The sequence below is a fragment of the Lissotriton vulgaris genome, chromosome 1_1 (genome assembly GCF_964263255.1).
Source record: "Lissotriton vulgaris chromosome 1_1, aLisVul1.2, whole genome shotgun sequence".
NCBI lineage: Eukaryota > Metazoa > Chordata > Amphibia > Caudata > Salamandridae > Lissotriton > Lissotriton vulgaris.
In genome coordinates this window covers 2,055,557,211-2,055,575,252 of record NC_141685.1, presented here as the reverse complement: position 1 = coordinate 2,055,575,252, position 18,042 = coordinate 2,055,557,211, and the positions used below count along the sequence as shown (strand labels likewise).

Here is an 18,042-nt window from a genome sequence, read left to right as displayed (position 1 = left end):
GACCCATACAGAGATCCATGCCATTTTTCCACGCAGATACTCAGGGTGCCCTCGGAGCCTTCCAGGCTCTGGCAATATTCCGTTTGGTCAACGTGAACCCTAATAACATAAGATGGCGTTTGTATATATTACCTCCTATATCATCCATAACATGTAGCAGAACCAGCTTAGGGGAGCTGGGGAGGTCCCAACCCAGTACCTGGGAGAGGCACAGCAGAATTCCCTGCCAAAATCGTGCTAACCTGGAGCAGTGCCAGACAGTATGGACCTAAGTACCCTCTTCATGTTCGCATCAAAGACATACCGGGGAGGCCACCAGTCCTGCTCTCTAAAGCCTGACCCTAGTGAAATAGACCCAGTAGAGATACTTAAACTGGATAAGGCGAAGGCTTACTTCTATGGCTGACCCCGGCGGGGAGGTCAAGGACTCCACCCTGTCCTCCTCCTCCAACAGGCCTATGTCTCCCTCCCAGGCCTCCCTAAGGCGCTGCAGTGTGGGGAGCTATGGGTGACCAGGGACTGATAAATCTTGAAGATCTTGTGGTCATGGAGATCCCCCATAAATACCTTTGCCTCTATGGGACTAAACTCAGCCAGGGACGCCACCCCTCAATGTATGGAGTAATGGCATGTTGGAACTGTAAATATCGGAAGAATTGGGTTTTAGACATTTGAAAGTCCTTCTGTAGATCCTGAAAAGACTTAAGAACCGTTCCCTGCATGACTTCCCCAAGAGTAGAGATGCCGATACGGTCCCAGCCTCGAAAACCAGACAATGCAGCTAGTTGCAGCAGTCGCCCATTATACCAAAGAGAAGTTTCATGGGACAACTTATTCCACCACCCGGTCCTCCACAACGCCTGTCTCCATATTTGGAAGATAAGTTTTGTGGCAGGTGGCAAGGAGTTGTGTAGCGTCATGGAGTAGAGTATAGTATGTAGGGTATGATCCCCCATGCATTGCCTCTCGACCACGTAGGCTTGGTCGGCCCTGTCCCCATACCACCACTCATTGAGAACCAGCAGATGTGAGGCCATATAATAAGACAGGATATCAGAGGTTGCCAGTCCCCCACAATATGTTGACTGGAAGCAAGTCCACAGGGCCACCTTTGCCATTCCACTAGCCCATAGAAACTATCCCAAGGCCGTATTAACCATCTTAAAGATGGCCAATCGGTCATATATTGACACAGGCATATGGGACCACATTTTAAGATCCTCCAACACACGATTCCATACAGGGGCTAAATTCCTTTCCCAAGAGGTGGCTGGCGAATCCGATAAGAAAACTCCTAGATACTTCAACCCCCACAGAGGCCACCTGAACCGAGGAGGCCCAGGTACAGGGGCCCGCCCCTCCCCCAAGGACCCACAGAGTAGATTTACAAGGGTTCATGTATAGACCCGAAGTCTCCCCAAAGATCTGCATAATGCACAGCAAATACAGTCCTGTTTTATCTATATTTGTGAGAAAAAAGAGTACATCATCAGCATACAAGGCAATGCGATCCGCTAGGCCTGCCGCCCACTCAAGACCAGTCAATTGGGCGTCAATCCACACCCAGGACGCCAAGGGTTCCATTGCTAATGCAAATAGGTAGAGGGACAGTGGGAAACCCTGCCTGGTGCCCTATCCAATGGAGAACGCAAAGGAGACCAAGCCCGCCACACGTACGGACGCAGTCAGGTCCGTACGGGTAGAGTATGGTCAGGTAGGACAAGAAACCTGGTCCAAAATGTAATCTACAGAGAAGTGCAAATAGCTATGCCCAACTAAGGGAGTCAAAAGCCCTATCCATGTCCGCAAGTAGTAACTCGCCCCGCTCCCAAAGCCCCTGGACAGTCGCCACTGCAACATGTGCGCAACGAATATTGTGGCGGGTTGCCCACTGGGGCATAAACCCAGTGTGATCGGGATGAACCAGTGATGTAATATGGGAACGGAGGTGATTGGCCAGCGCCTTAGCCAAAACCTTGGCCTCTACATTAAGAAGAGATATAGGGCGGTACGATGCATGCTGATCTGGAGGTCTTCCAGGCTTGTGGAACACCATAATCTCCTCGTGTCTCCAATCCCAGTTGCAGAAAATATCGTTAAAAAATTTCGCAGGGGAAGCCATTCGGTCCTGGGGCCTTTCCAGGTTGCATCTCACCCAGCGCTGCATCCAGTTCCTCCTCCGTGAGCAGAAGATCCAGCTCCACACTCACTTCGTCAGAAAGGGCTTAGGTGGCTGATCATCAAGGAAGCGACCAACTACAGCTGCGGGGAGGGAGGCATTCCCTGGGGGCATAGAGGTCTGCATAGTACATGGCAAAATTTTCAGCAGTGGTGGAAGGGTCCGTGAGAGAGGACCCATCCGGGCCTAAAATGCCGGCAAGGCCTGGGAGCATAATGACCTCTGACACAACCTATGCAGTAACTTGCTGGACTTATCTCCCCACTTGTAGATCCTAGTGTGGGTTGCCAGCCACGCCTGCCGGGTTTTGTCTAAAAGAAGATGGGCATATTCCTGCTGTGTCAATAGGAGCTGGCGGCGAGTCTGCGGGTCCGCACCATCTCTACTGCGATATTCCAATTCAAATTGCTTAGCCTCCGCCTGAACGAGGGACCACCTATGCAATCTATGAACTTCCGTTCAAAAAGAAATGTCCACCCCCCGGAGCGTGGGCTTCATCGCCTCCCAAAGGCAGTCAGCCCCCTCTACCGTCCCTACATTAGATGTCAAGTAGTGGTCAATGGCATCTTCCATATGATCTCTATAAACTTCTCTCTGGAGGTTCCACGCCAAGAAATACCACCGAGACGGCTGATGCGCCCGGCCCGCACGTAATATTAGAGTGATCCGCAAGTGGTCCGAGAGTCCACGAGGAAGAATATTGGTAGCAATCACTCTGTTAGCTATTGCTTGGAGGACAAAGATATAATCAAGGCAGGAGAAGGAGTCATGGACACCCAACAGGTGTGTATAGCCCTACGCCGACTCATGTAGGTATCGCCAAGGGTCCACCCAATCCAGACCCGCCACCAGTGAATGTAACTTAGTATTCCGACCTGCGTCCAATGGGCCCTGACCAGGTCTAGCAAGTCATTCCAACCACCCCCCCTCCCACAACAGCCAACCCATCAGGCATGTCTGTCCACAGGGTCAGGAGGTTTTCCACCATGCCCCAAGAAAGGGGTTGGGGGGCATATACACATCCCAGTACTGTGGATTCAGTACCTGTTGTCCCCTGAAGAAATAAATATCTACCCTGCATGTCCCTCCAAGTCTTCATGTGTGTGTATGGAACCCGCCTATGGATCAGGATCACAACTCCCCTCCCTCACAAACCCGTAGTGAAATACATGAATGTAGCCAAAGCGTTGAAAGCATAGCGCCTTAGTTCCCATAAGATGTGTATCTTGCAGCTTATTTATTTAATGAATTTATTAAGCCCACTGTCACCATTGCAGGCATCCTGGCGCTGATTAGATCAGCTGAAACGGAAGTAATTACAGGAGTGAGAACTCTCAGGCGGTTACAGTTGGAAATAACCAGGTTTTGATCCTTCTCCTGAATGGGAGAATTCCGGTACTGTGCCTTATCTCGGCCGGGAGCGTATTCCAGAGTTTGGCAGCTGCCACCTCGAAGGATCTGCCTCCGGCTCTGACTTTTCTGAATCTGGGAACCACTGCCAGCTTGGCCTCAGAAGAACGAAGCTGCCTAGTTGGAGTGTACCAGGCAAATTTCGATTGTAAAGAAGCTGGGCCAATTCCATGAAGAGCCCTAAAGACTATGCAAAGGGCCTTGACTTGTATCCTCTTGAGAATGTCTGCATGTGTTCGCTTCACCTGTTTGACTATAGCACCTCGCTTGATTTTGTTTAGTGCCCCCCTGACATTCCAACTCATTATTTGAAGGGTCTCAGAGGGATCCCGCTTATCACCAGAGGACCCCTCCATGTGAAGGTTCGAGTTACGAATGTGGTCTAGACAAGAATATGTGGTCTGGATAAGGTGACTCTGAGCAATGTAGGTCAGTGCGATCAAACAACAAAACCCCCTTCCCCCAAACATCCCAACAGCATCCTCCCACCCTATACCTCAAAAACAATGAATTATCTGTCGCAGCGAGCATGAGTGGCAGACCCAACAGGAGGTCCCCCCACCTGCCAGTGGATCCCCAACTTACATCCCATTGTCAACTGCTGTTTTACAGGGATACCATCCCTCAACTGTGTTTCCTCGGATAAAGGCAACATATCAAGGAACTATTGAAATAAATAGCCCCCCAAGATTAGTCTGATGAGGTATGCAGTCACTGGAGTTTGGGATGAGGTGCCACACGACTGTGACCTGATTCTGGACCTGGGATGTCTGTTCCCCTTCCTCTTCTGCGTAGGTTGTTTCTGCACAATCTCGCACAACGAGGAATCAGAGTCCCTCTGGGGCGATGTGTGTGGGCGAAAACACACCGTCTCATCAGTCCATTGGAAGACCTCTTCCAGTGAGTCGAAAAAATAGGTGCTGGATCGATATACCACCCGCAGCCTGGCTGGGAAGAGTAAGGCATAGAGAAGTTTGAGCTCCCGGAGATGGGCCTTCGCCGCCATAAAAGACTGCCATCGTTGTTGGACCAGTTTAGTATAGTCGGGGAATATTAGGATGCGGGCTTTGTAAAACAGCAGTGGTTCCTTGGCCCTTGCCTGTTTCAGGATAATGTCCCGGTCATGTTAATTGAGTAGTTTAGCGATAACAGGTGTCGGGCGGGCACCAGGTGGGGGTCTCTAGATCAGTGCCCTGTGGGTGCGCTGCACCACAAAACATTTAGACAGTGACCCCGGAGGGAGCCCACTCTCAAGCCACTGGGTGAGGAACCGCTCCATTCCACCCTCTTCGCACCCCTCTGGGAACCCAACAAAGCGAAGGTTGTTGCACCAGGCCCTCCCTTCAGAGTCTTCTACCCGGGATGCCAGCCCATGTTGGATCGTCTCCAGGGAGGCTACTCGCTTCTGCAGAGTATCGACCACGTCTTCCACCCCAGAAACCCTCATCTTAGTCTCCGTAATCCGTGTAACTGCGTTGCGTAGATCTTGGCGTAGCAACATGATGTCGGACCAACCGCCCCAATCTTGGCATCCAGGGCATCTCTCGACTGGGTGATGGAGGTCATGAGGGCGGCAGTGTCCTGGCACATCACTAGGCGTCCCCCCCCAACGCCACTGCAGAGGCCTCACTTTGTACTTTGCTTGGACGATCCCTCACCCGGCCGGTCCCTTGTCATGGCAAGTCCGAGACACCCCTGTGGCCAGAAGGTGTTGTGCCCGCCCCTTGTGCAGCATAGTCCGGATATTGTGGGACCCCAAAATGCTACCAGGGGATAGATTGCTGCGTAGCTCTATTGTTACGTCGATTCACCCTAAAGCAAGAGGCTAGTGTCCATCATAGAGGTCCTCTCTAGTGGTTTCGGCCTGGCCGCCGATCACGGAGTTAGGAAGAGGACGAAGAGAAGGGAACCTTGGGAAACCCCACACAGCCAGGGGCCACATATAATAAGGACTCCACTCACCGGGCCCGCTCACAGTCCAACAGTCCTCTCCAAGCACTGCTCCCAGCCGAGAGCCCGAGGGGCCACAAGACAGCCCCACTATGGTCCCTCAAGAGTCTCCACACAGGGTAGAGATGGCATCACTTCAGCCGTGATGGGGTACTCGGGGAACTTGTGGCGAGCTCGTGCAGCCCGACCAACCGCTGATGCGAGCCGGCCGCTCCATAAGGGAGGAAGAAGGTTTATGTGGTGTTCAGTCTCTCACAGGGGACCCCTAGACAGCACAGGTGGCGCCCGGCCCAAACTCCACTGGCAGAGGTTCCAAATAAATCCCCACACTGCAACTGGCCCCCAACACAGGTCCCACGGGAAGCAGAGGGGTGACAGGCCCGAGAAGGCCTCATGCCAGGTACCGGCAGGCCCACAGATTCCCGCCCGTAAAATGGCTGCTGCTCCCCCGAGTAGATGGCAGATGACATTCCCCTGTGGCTCGGCACACCGATGATCATTGCCACACAGTTCCCAAGGGGGGGTAGGGGTGGCAGAAGGGCACACTCCAGTTACCAGGGAACACCACCAAGGGGGGCCACTGCTCCCATGATCCTCCACCAGGGCCCACGTAGCCCAATAGAACACCAGTGTGAGCCCCTCTTGCCACAGGGGGAAGGAGCGCTCAGCAGGACCTCAAACCCAGGGGAGCCACTATCACCGGCTCGGATCAATCCGGGTGAGGCGTTGATCAGCCCTCAGCCCAGCTGCTCTTCCCCTTCGCGAGCCGATATAGCCATTGACTAACTGCACTCACCGCACCTCAGCAGATGAGGGGGCAGCACTCCGTCCCCTGGCAGGCGCTAGGTAGGTCCGGGAGTGCCTATCTCGTCTCAGATGGTTTCGGGACAATCCTCGCCTCCTAGGCAGCACACCAGCTCTCGGCCCCAACAAGGCCCAGCACAGTGTGGCACTCCGGCCTCCACCGCAGGCCGCCTGATCCCAGTGGAGAGGGGCCCTATCCAAGACCTCCATCGACGGCACCCGCTCCGAGTTCATGGCACCTTCAAAGCACAGTCTGGGCGTGGCAGTGGACCGGGGAAGCAGGATAGGGTAGAATTTTAAAGCAGGATGGATGGAGCTCTCTTAGCACACATCCGCAAAGATGGCTCGCTAGGCCACTCCCCCCAAAAATACATTTTTTACAAAGTTATTTTTCTGTTTGCGTTATTAAATATCTTATTTCATGATTATTAAAGTTGATATTTAAGTGAATTGAGATAAAAGTCTGTGTTTCCTCTTTTTACTTATCATAGTGTGTTCAGAGAAACGTCTTGCAAAACCTACACAGTCCACCTTCTCTAGGTCACAGGTTTATGTTGCAAACTTAAAACAAGGACCACTATCTCTTTAAATGTGAGATATTTTTAAGTTAGCAGGCACCTGAAGCTGTGTACTTTTTGAACATAGGAACTAGGACATACATAGTGATTGAAATAACAACCAAGAAATATTCTTACAGGCAATTTATAATTGGTATGGGATATTATAGAAACAGCTTAATCATTTCTGAACAAAACCTTAAACAAGAGGTTTTGATGTGATCATTGTTATGGCATATATATTACTCATGTTGGATTGCTCCTTTACACTCTTTTTCCAGAAATGCCATCTGTACTAACAGTTGTAAATTCCTTCATTTTACAGTTCGCTTAATCCAGATACTTGGAACAGTTCGATTCTTATGACTCTCACCAAGAGCCGGTCCTTCTCAACCTCCCATACTGCCAATCATCTGAATTCAAAAAGGCCAATCCGGCAAGGTGAAAACGATTTACTTTTATCATTTGTAGTTGAAGTTGTTGTCATGCTAAATTGGCAGTGTGTTGCTTTCTTGTCTCTACTAAAGTACACATACAGATTCCAGTCAAAATGTTATAGGACTTTGAAAAAGAATAAAAATAAAGAAATGTAAATGTGTGCTTCTTGATTTGTATTTAATAACATTTGTGAAATTTGAATGTTCATGTTTAAGCTGTGCATCAAGAAAAGGAACGTCTGCATGTAGATTCTTCCCATTTGAAGTTAGGAAACATGAGTTGTAGAAAGACTGATAGTTTAACTATACTCATTATGTGTGTAGAGGTGTCATCATGAACACCCACTCCCATATTTTAGGTCTCCGGTGTGCTGCTTGTTACTCCAGATCCTGTCTCTTTAGACTTCTCTCTTAGACATTAAACCAGGTAGAATGGTCCTCTGATTCGTACCAAATTACAATGAAACCTTAGTTAAAGAAGTAGTTTGGGTTTTGGAAATGTTTTGTACAAATCAAATCAAGATGTTTTTCAACATAATATGAAATAGGGCAAGATAGCACTTTGCCAGTCTATCTGCTTCTATTTCCTTATTGGTGAAATATGCTATACTGTATCTGCTCTCAAGTACATATCTTTTCAAAGTATAAATTAACATAACATTCAGCATGTCACAAGATGTACTTTTGGGAACACACATTAATTATCACCTGTTATTAATGAAGACTGTGCTCCCCGTTTACAAGAAACTTTTCAAAAAATAATGTCTCTACAACTGTTTATTTTATTTAAGGTGCAGGAGATTATTTGATATTTGTTTAAATCATGATATTTTGTGCCTTCATGCAATGTAATCAGTCAAGTTTGCCCTATTATATAATAATTCAAATAACACACAGTTTAAACATGCATTTTTACTAGTCTGCAAGAAATAAACTTAATATAATGATGATAGTTCTTTGATAAAAGTATAATGTCCTTGCTCTAAACAATTCACATACATAACAAACATTTACAATGCAATGGTTTCGCCTTTGGAAAAGTTAGAGTTATTGGCATTGCTCATGACATTTCTTTTTTTTTTTTACTTATAAATAAATGGCATTGTTATTTACATTGCCAACAGCTCTCTCAGCCCACACAGCTCTCTCAGCCCACACAGCCCACACATCCCTCACAGGCCTCACAGCCCTCACAGCCCACACAACCCTCACAGCCCACACAGCCCTCACAGCCCACACAACCCTCACAGCCCACACAGCCCACACAGCCCTCACAGCCCACACAGCCCTCACAGCCCACACAGCCCACACAGCTCTCACAGCCCACAGAGCTCTCACAGCCCACACAACTCTCACAGCCCACATCGCTCTCACAGCTCTCACAGCCCACACAGCCCACACAGCTCTCACAGCCCACACAGCTCTCACAGCCCACACAGCTCTCACAGCCCACACAGCTCTCACATCTCTCACAGCCCACACAGCCCACACAGCCCTCACAGCCCTTACGATACCTGTCAATCAATGTCCAATAGCTTAACAGGAGCACTCAAAGCAAAACTCTTCTTATAGCACCAGGAGAAATCCGGTTTCAAGTGGCCCTCTGCCGGTGGTGTGTGCAGGTTAAATGGATAGGTCAATAGTATATATCAGCATGAATACTAATCAACAAAAAGCGAGAGTTGACTTCGGCCTCAGCTACCTTTTAGATACAATCTATCAAAACCTGTCACTTCATCATACAGCCCGAAAACCAGATAAACCATTTCATCCTACGTAATGCAGAAAAAGTCGAATTTATGAGCTAGAAACTCATCTCTCTTTTCAACTGCCTACAAAAAAGATTAAAGTCCCAAACGCTTGGCAGGGCAGTATAACAAGACCAGCATATAACAAAACTATGTTCCTCGGTACTGCTGTGGAAATATTTACAAAACACACTCTTTGTAGCTCGCGGGACTGAGCACACAAATCTCCTGCCCTCACTTCACTATGTGGTAAGAGTGGATTTGACACTGCATTTAACAGACAGAATAGAGTGACCAAAGTTAAAGAAACAAATTTCGGACACTGAAGCCTTTCCAACCGCTTTAAAAAGATTATGATTCAACAACACATAGGTACTTGGGGAGTACGAGCAAGTTAGTGCCTGAAATCAGGGCAATTAAATGCCTAGCCTATTGCTCTATGCAGGAGAATGTTTGTAAATGTGCCCTCATAACCGTTTTATGTTATTATGACAACGATTTCACATGTCAAGCCTTAAAGGTTATTGAAAGTAAACTACGGAAATGTTTCAGCAAAAATGTCATTGTTGGCGGTTGTAGTTACTAAGGCTTGAATTTGGTTTTGAAAGACTAGTTCGTAAAATTAAAGAAGCTTTTTTTAGACTGTGATAAGGATTTAGGAAAGGTAAACCTCTCATCTGCTTCATCTTTTGTTAACGTAAGCTAACAACATCCTAGCAGACACAGGCCAAGCACGCTCCGTTATCAGTGGGGTAAACATTAGTGAAAATAAACTGCTTAGCCATAAACTATCCCTGCTCTCTCCACTTTCCCTGGAGGGTTCCGCTCTGAACTCTGCCCATTCAGTTAATAACTCTCTACGAAAACATGGCTAGTGAATTGTGCCGAAGGGAGCATAAGGGAAACAAAGCGGGCATGGACTGCTATACAGATGGGTGAGGGGTGTACACAGTGTAGGAGAGAGAGTACAGAAAGAGAGTGTGAAAAGGAAGAGTGAGTGAGAGCCACAATGGCAGTGGGACTGATTAATTAGATGCATTGTGTGTGCCTATGTTGGCTATTTGACTATGTTCTGCGACCTTGCGGATGTGTTAAATGAATAAGTAGGAAATAGACAATGACAGGATAAACTCACCATGTCTCAGGCGTGTGAGATGCAATGGCAAAATAAAGAGCAAGTTGGGCCGGGGCTGGAGACACGGACAGCGGGAGGGAGGTGGGGCGAGTAAGCTAACAACATCCTAGCAGAACCAGGCCAAGCCCGCTCCGTTATCAGTGGGGTAAATATCAGTGAAAATAAACTGCTTAGCCATAAACTATCCCCGCTCTCTCCACTTTAACTCCAGCAGTGCTGGTAGTTGGTGTGCTGCAGTGCTGGTAGTTGGTGTGCTGCAGTGCTGGTTGCAGGTGTGCAGCAGTGGAGGTGGGACACGTGCTGCAGTGCTGGTAGTTGGTGTGCTGCAGTGCTGGTAGCAGGTGTGCAGCAGTGGAGGTGGGACGCGTGCTGCAGGAAGCAGTGCAGTGTAAGTGATGAAGGTGGGACGCGTGCTGCAGAAACTGGTGAATTGGAGGCGACAGGCGTGCCGCAGCAGTGGAGGTGGGAGGCGTGCTGCAGTGCTTGTAGCAGGTGTGCAGCAGTGGAGGTGGGACGAGTGCTGCAGGAAGTGGTGCAGTGTTGGTAGCAGGTGTGCTGCAACAATGGAGATGGGACGCGTGCTGCAGGAAGTGGCGCAGTGTTGGTAGCAGGTGTGCTGCAGTGGAGGAGGTGGGACGCGTGCTAGAAGATGCGGTGCAGTGCCGGTGGTAAGCGTGCTGCAGTGGAGGAGGTAGGAAGATGTGCAGTGAATGTAAATGTAAATGTATTTGAGCTTATATAGCGCACAGCTACCCACAGTGGGTTTCCCGGCGCTTGCTTAGGGAACCCGTCCTGGTATTCCCCTGTGAGATAACCCCGGCAGGGTATCCACAAGGTGAAAGCCAGGCATCCCGCTGCGAGGGGCCGTTGTGGAGATTAAGCAAGCTATTGCCCAGAGTCGCAGAGTGTGAACCCGTGAGTCGAGAAGGCACCGGAGCAAGAATTATCGAGTCCGCGGAAATTTTTTTTGAGCCCAAGACCCGCCGAGGTGGGGAATTGAACCCTGGTCCAGGGCCGATCTCAGATTCCGGGTCTGCCGCCTCTAACCCCTGAGCCACACTTCTCCACTTCTGGGAAGCGACAGGGCTACAAAGCAAAAGTGGAACATGTGCTGCAGGGAGCGCTGCAATGTGGCTGTGGAGAAGGCGGATGCGTGCGGCTGGAAGCGGTGGTGTGGTGGGGTGACGAGCAGTTGGTGAGTTTTGGGCAGAAGCGGTGCACCTCACTCCAGCTCCGAGCGAACTCGGTCTGTGGCAGGATACCTGCTGAAGTGCGAGAGACAGAGCGCCTCGTTTATTTTGCTGCCCGCAGTTGGCGCCTCGCTTCTCAGCAGGCCCTTCCACTAGCGCTTGTTTGCTGCGTGACTAGGGTCTGGGTGTCTGAACCGCAAACGCGCCAATCAAGCAAACTACATTAAAAAACAATACACAAACACATAGGCAGGAAAGCATAACTTTTTGTAAGCTTTGCTTGAAATTACTTCCTGGACACCGGTTGATCTTGCATGAGTCGCAACTTGTGCTGCAAGGGTTGGAGGGCAGCGGGCTGCCCTGGTACCAGCGTGTGCGGGGGGGCACACTGGGTCGTGTGGCACACACAGGTAAAGGCGCATTTGCTACATACAGGCCTGGTGCCTGTATGGAGCACAGCACATTACTGGGGGGCCACTATAGCCCCGAAGTCTCACTAATTAGAATTATCAAGGCCTCAAGATACCCCAGGGGCCAGTCCATCCCCCGTGCCAGGGCGAAGGGGTAAAGCTGCCTTGGACACGTTCACCCCTGCCCGTTCCTGAACGCTTGCGCGCTACGCTGGCGCAATACCCAGGAAATAGCCATGGTTCGGCATTACGCACTTATCCCAGACACGAAAAAACCCACACATACGTTTACCCACAGTGGACATTCCTGGGCAGTTTTGGGTTTACATAGCACCCATGGCTTCTTTCAGCAACTTCTCGGAGGACGAAGGGAGGGTCGGAGCCAGCGCTAGGCATGGAAATATAAAGTGCAGGTACCTACTACCCTAGCGCGCCTCTTTCTTGTTACTCTGAGAAGCGCCGATAGCCCCACAACCCGAAGTACTGCAAACTTGCTGAGAAGTTCCAGCACTCCCCCTTTTAAGATCAAATAAGTGCATGTGCTCTGTCCCAGTTGTTTTAAACGGCTAATCACCAACATACTTTTTGACGTGGCTCAGGATCGAGGCGAACCCCAACTGAAGATAAAAATCAGGTTTTAGGTGTGCTGTTTAAAAGACCGATTGAGAGCATACTGCGTACTGTGCCTGCCACCCGGAATGTTGCATACAACTACCGCGGGCTGTGAGGCGCTATGTTTTTCTCAGCGCTGGGCCCTAATGAAAGCTGCTCTATGGCTGTGGGGCGGGAATGGGCATAAGGACAGCGGGAGGGGGGCTGGAACGGCCATACGGACAGCAGGAGGGGGGCGGGATCGAACAGTGGGAGGGGAGAACTCACCAGGACTTCTTCCGGTGGCGGTCGGCCGCGGAATGAGCAAATGAAACCTCGACAACCCAAAAAATAAACCCCGCCCACCGCCGCATGATGTACTAAAAGGGGCAGGATGAGAAAAACATTGCCGGAACGCCCACGAATCGCCTCGGTGAATGACGGACGCCTCTGTCTTCCAATGGCTAGCCTCCATTTATGGAGCTAGCCAATGGAAGAAGGGGCGGATTCAAGTCCCCCATACTGTAAACAAAAGTTTTCTCCTGGGCGGAGCACTGCTTCGCAGTGCTACGGCCAGGCGAAACCTAAAAAAGGGACTTTTATGTTCCAGGTTTTCCCATTCTTAAACTCTAGAAAGCCTGTTAACTTCGAAGTTGTAAGTGACTTTCTTTTCTTTGGATTGTTCCTAAGCATCTGGATGAGAAGGATATATAAATTTCCTTGTTGAGTCTGTCATTAGAAGGCTGTGTGTACATTTGACACACATTAGCAGTTTTATTTTTTCAATTGCAAGAACGCCTACCCCACTGTAGTTAGAGCTCTATGCTCTTCAGATAGAGTGCAAGGCTCTTTTGTGGCTGTTTGTATGATTGTGTTTTGTGGTCCAACATCTTTTTAAAAGATCTTTGTGTGTCATGCAGGTCAAAAATGTGAATGTCAGTTGAGTCAACCTTTCATTGTCTATAGTTAATGAAAAGTGTATTGGCTAGTTGGATAACAACAGCTATTATTTAATTGCGAGGATGCTTTTTGGCTTGTGATGTGCACTATAGAAAAGCTCAATATTATCTTTAAGTTAATATTTTATTTTAGTTTATACATGACTGTTTTTCGACTGCTATGTTCTAAATGTATTTAAAGATTTGTCCTAAAGCCCAATTGTTAAAACAAATTGACAAAGTAACATGAATGGCATACATGCACAGCAGTGAAAAGCATGATGGTCTTGCTTTGAATATTGAATATTATGCTACACGCTTGTCTACAGCATATTTCTGCCACTGTGTGGCCTCATCACTGAATCTGGGCGACCTTTACAGTTCTGACATTCTCACTGACCTGATTCAAAATGGTCTGTGGACATTGCAATTAGTAGTGTTTTGCAAAGTTTAGATGTGCACCATATTGGAAAGTAGCTTGCCAGGTTAGAATAGACTAGAATAGATCATGATTTATATGGATCGTTTGCTGCCTTCCAGTAGTTTTGCAGTACCACCAAGCAATTTCAAATAATACGACTTCCCTCTCTGACAAGTAAAAGCCAACATGGAGATTTGATCAAGTCACAAGCATGAACATGTTTACATTACTTTTGGACTAAAGAATATCTAAAGAAAATATGTTTTTTATTATATTTAGAGTATGAATATGTGGTTTAATAGGGTAATTGGCTACAAATGTTGAGAAATGAGATTCTGAAATATTAATAAGCCACAGTCTTTGTAATAGTATACATATACGAAGGCATGTAAAGGAACCATGCAAATTAATGGCAGTAATTATAAAAGCAATTATACAGATACATAATTACTTTTCTATTCATTTTAGAGGGCTACATATCACACAGCATTTACTTTTCTGACTGGATAAAGGTTTCTATGCCAAGCGTTTGTTGTCACCCGCAAGAAGCAAAGGTGAAAGACTTGGTAGGCTGCACTATAATAGTAAGAAGGTATTACTGTGGTGTGTTTGGGAATATAGCTGGATTTAGGATTTCATATTTCCTAAATGATGATAAAGGAGTGTTTTTCATTTGTTGACTGCTTGCTATCCATTGTGGAGAAATTATGTGGCTCTGTCCTGAATTGAAGGCCAGCAACATGGCATTATCAAATGTTTCATGAATGGAAACAGATGCATGAACATTTGAATGCAATATTTCCATTGTAACCAAGCATAGGAATACTAACAATTGAAATAAAACCTGACTGCATAGATTGTAATAATACTAAAGGTTCCATTGCAGAAGTTTGCTGTTAAAGTCTTGAAGGTAAAACAGTAGTTAGAAGTCTTTCTATTGGTAATGGGCTAGCAGTGACATAACATCGTTTGCATAACAATGGCAGTATTTTTTTTTATCTGCCCAAATTCCACCATTCACTGCAATGCTAAACAAGATTAGCATTTATGATTGCTCGGAAGGTTTTTGCAACATATCTTGATATATGTTTTAAAAAATGCAAAATAATTTTTTTTCGCATACCAGTTGTTTTTGTGTATGACTCAATTGCATACAAAGCCATTCCAAATTCCCACTGCATGATGACTGGTAATTTCAAACTACTCTAATGATCTTTTTTACTGCCATAAAACTAAGCCTGTCACAAATAAATATTTAGTATGAAAGTGCTCACCCATGAACTTTCCTTGTCATTGTTTCATGTTTTTCCAATCTTTTTATCCTTGTTTGCCAAAAACACAAAGATAATAGCTACCCCTATCATTTATACCCAGAGGCAACTCAGATATTACCAAAAACAAACATGAGTCTTTTGTCTTGTGTGACTACATCCATAGAAAATCCACTGTTTGCGTACTATTAACATAAACCTGTTAATTATTCATATTAATGTAGATCTCCAATAAACCAAAGGGATTCTTGCATACTTACAGCTCTATTATCTCTTAAAATTCCTCAATTAGGTCCTAAACGTGTTTTAATCCTTTTGGTCCTCAAAGTAAGATTTGAAACCAGAAATTAATGTCAGACACTATTTATGCAATTGCTTTTTGACTGGATTTGGATACCATCAGGCTAGCTGCTTAGTGTGAAGAACCAGTGTAAATAGCCAGTTTACTTTAACTAAAGAAAAGATATATCTAGAGTGCATAGTTAGAAAAGGTGGTTTAAAAAATCTTACCACTTCAAGATTATGTTGTTGTTGTAGGTACTTTATTTGATAAAAAATGATCATAAAAGCATATACATTCTCGACTCATAAATTAATATACATACAGCCAATGTATAAAATCGTATAGAAATTATCATAAAAAATATGTTAAGATTAACAATATAGCATATTTATTACAGATAAAACTAGGCTGTTTGTTACATATTAGGCTAGTGTAGATAAGTATGTGTATGTAAACAAATGATTATGCAATCTTAATGCACTATGAAGCTCACAAACGATGATGGATTAACATGACTAGGAACACTAGAGGTGCTGATTCTGAATCAGGAATTGTAATCAAATAATGAGGAAAATCCTTCCCAGACAAAAATATGCATGTGATCTACACTTACTGAGAGCTTTAAAAGGAGTTTTACCTATCATTTGTTTACTACTTTGCTCTCAGAAATGATTATTTAACTTTGTGTTGGCTATTGAATTGCTATCGCTGACACACACTGATTGACCAACCTCACTCCTTACAGCAGAATATCTATCCAATTGTTAGATCACCATTTATATAGTATTTGTGGCTCTCATCATATTCACTTGATGCATACTCATTTTGATAACCACCACAATTTCTATTGAACTGACGAAAATTGGCCATCCAAAGGAGAAGCCTGTGGCATGTTGGTTTAAAAAAGATTGTACTAAAGCTCACAAAGATTTAACAACTCTTCAGGCATCCTCTTGGGATAAAAATGTAGTGAAGGTTGCATGTAAGAGTTATAAAGTAAGGATAGAATGGAGGAAGGTCGAACTGAGGTCCGAAGCATGGCAGGAGTCAGAGTTAGCAAGTGTTCTGAAGATCTCTAAAAAGTTTGGAAAGTAATTATTAGCCTGATATTTCTAGCTTTCCCATTTAAAAAATGGTACTTTCTAACTTTAGGAGAGAAGTTGATTGATCATTTTTGCCATATTTTTAATCCTTTTAACAGAGAAAGTTCTCAATTGGAACCAGGAATATTGGAACCAGATGTTTTGGATCAAGCTACTAAATTTAGTGAATCCATTTTAGTTGAAGAGTTGGAGGCGGCTATTGTGCAAAGGTTCTCGTCGTAAAGCCAAATCTCCTGACAGGATCCCAGTTGGTCTTTTTAAAGAAAACATTTCCTTGTGGGTGCCTCTCATAACTAATATAATAAGAGCTGACATTGTTGGGCCCCTCCCGACGTCATGGAGAGAGGTAATAGTGGTTCCCGTTTTTAATAAAGGGGATAAAAATAACCCAGCGTGTTATAGGTTCATATCAATAATTTATTCAGTGGTTAAGATATTTGGGAGGGTTCTTTTCCATCAGTTAGAAGATTGGGAATTTGCAGAACAATATATTATCAAAAACCCAGTATGGTTTCCGATGAGGTATGGACACAGTAGAACATTGCCTCAATTTGTCACTGATTGTTAGGAAGTATACTAAGACCATGAAGGGCACTCAGTTCTTCTTGCCTTCATGGACTTATCCTGTGGGTTTGATTCTGTCAATCGGTACAAATTGTGATCCATGCTGGAGATATGGATGTAGAGCCACCTCTGGTTAATTTATTACGTAAGCTCCACTCAAATACTATAGTGAAGATCTGACACAGTAACAAGGGGGAGAAAACGCTGTCTATATTATCCACAGAAGGCGTCTGACAAGGGTGTATACAGCCACATACCGACATTTGTTTAACCCCCACCCAAACTATTTGTTGTCAACAAGTGTTTTCTCATTTACTACTGTTTTGAAATAGAACAATTTTTGTGGGATTATAATGTATTCTATTCACACTGAATCACTAATTAAAATGTGAATATCAGTTTCTCATGGCCTCTCTAACTTTGTTATTCCTGTCATTCATGCACTTAGTTAATTTATATAACCCAATACAAAAGAAACAAAAATGCACTGGAAATGCATCGAGCTCCATTAATAGATGATGCATGCTGTAAGGGTCTTCAATATTTACTCTACCATTTTTCGATTGTTAATTATTCTTCTGACATGATCATGTAAATATAATCCAATAGGATTTTCTAAATATTTTTCACTTTGAGTCTGAATTGTTTGATATCAATGGTGGCACCCACTCAGTATGATCGAACTGAGTGGAGGTCACCTATTGGTATATAGCATAAATGTAGCAAAAAAGCTGTGAAGTCTGTACATGGCGAAATAACCAGCAAATAAGTAATTGTAGGGATGCATGGGTTCAAATAGTAGAAGTGGAATGTTATTTGGCCATGACCAAGAGTTCTTTAAAGAGGTTGTTAGACCTGTCTGTTAGGGTAGTCTTCCGCTTAACGTTTTGCCTGCTTACCTCCTCTTTTTTGCTGTATCTTTTTGTTGGCTATAGGACTCCAAGTACTTTACCACTGCTAAATAGTGTTAAAGAACATGTGCTTCTACCCTTAACATGGTGTCATTGGTGTATATATGATTGGCATGTTGAGTTTACTTATAAGTCCTTTG

At 45.7% G+C, this 18,042-nt stretch overlaps 1 protein-coding gene across 2 annotated transcripts in view; it reads left to right on the top strand.

Moving 5' to 3' along the window:
- The window catches only part of PDE3A (phosphodiesterase 3A), a 1,268,538-nt gene that overhangs the window by 954,126 nt on the left and 296,370 nt on the right, over positions 1 to 18,042 (top strand). For both annotated transcript variants that reach the window (XM_086920567.1, XM_086920572.1), the window contains one exon: positions 7,226 to 7,341. In XM_086920567.1, the coding sequence (XP_086776693.1) occupies positions 7,226 to 7,341 (116 nt within the window). The remainder of the gene's footprint in view (positions 1 to 7,225; positions 7,342 to 18,042) is intronic.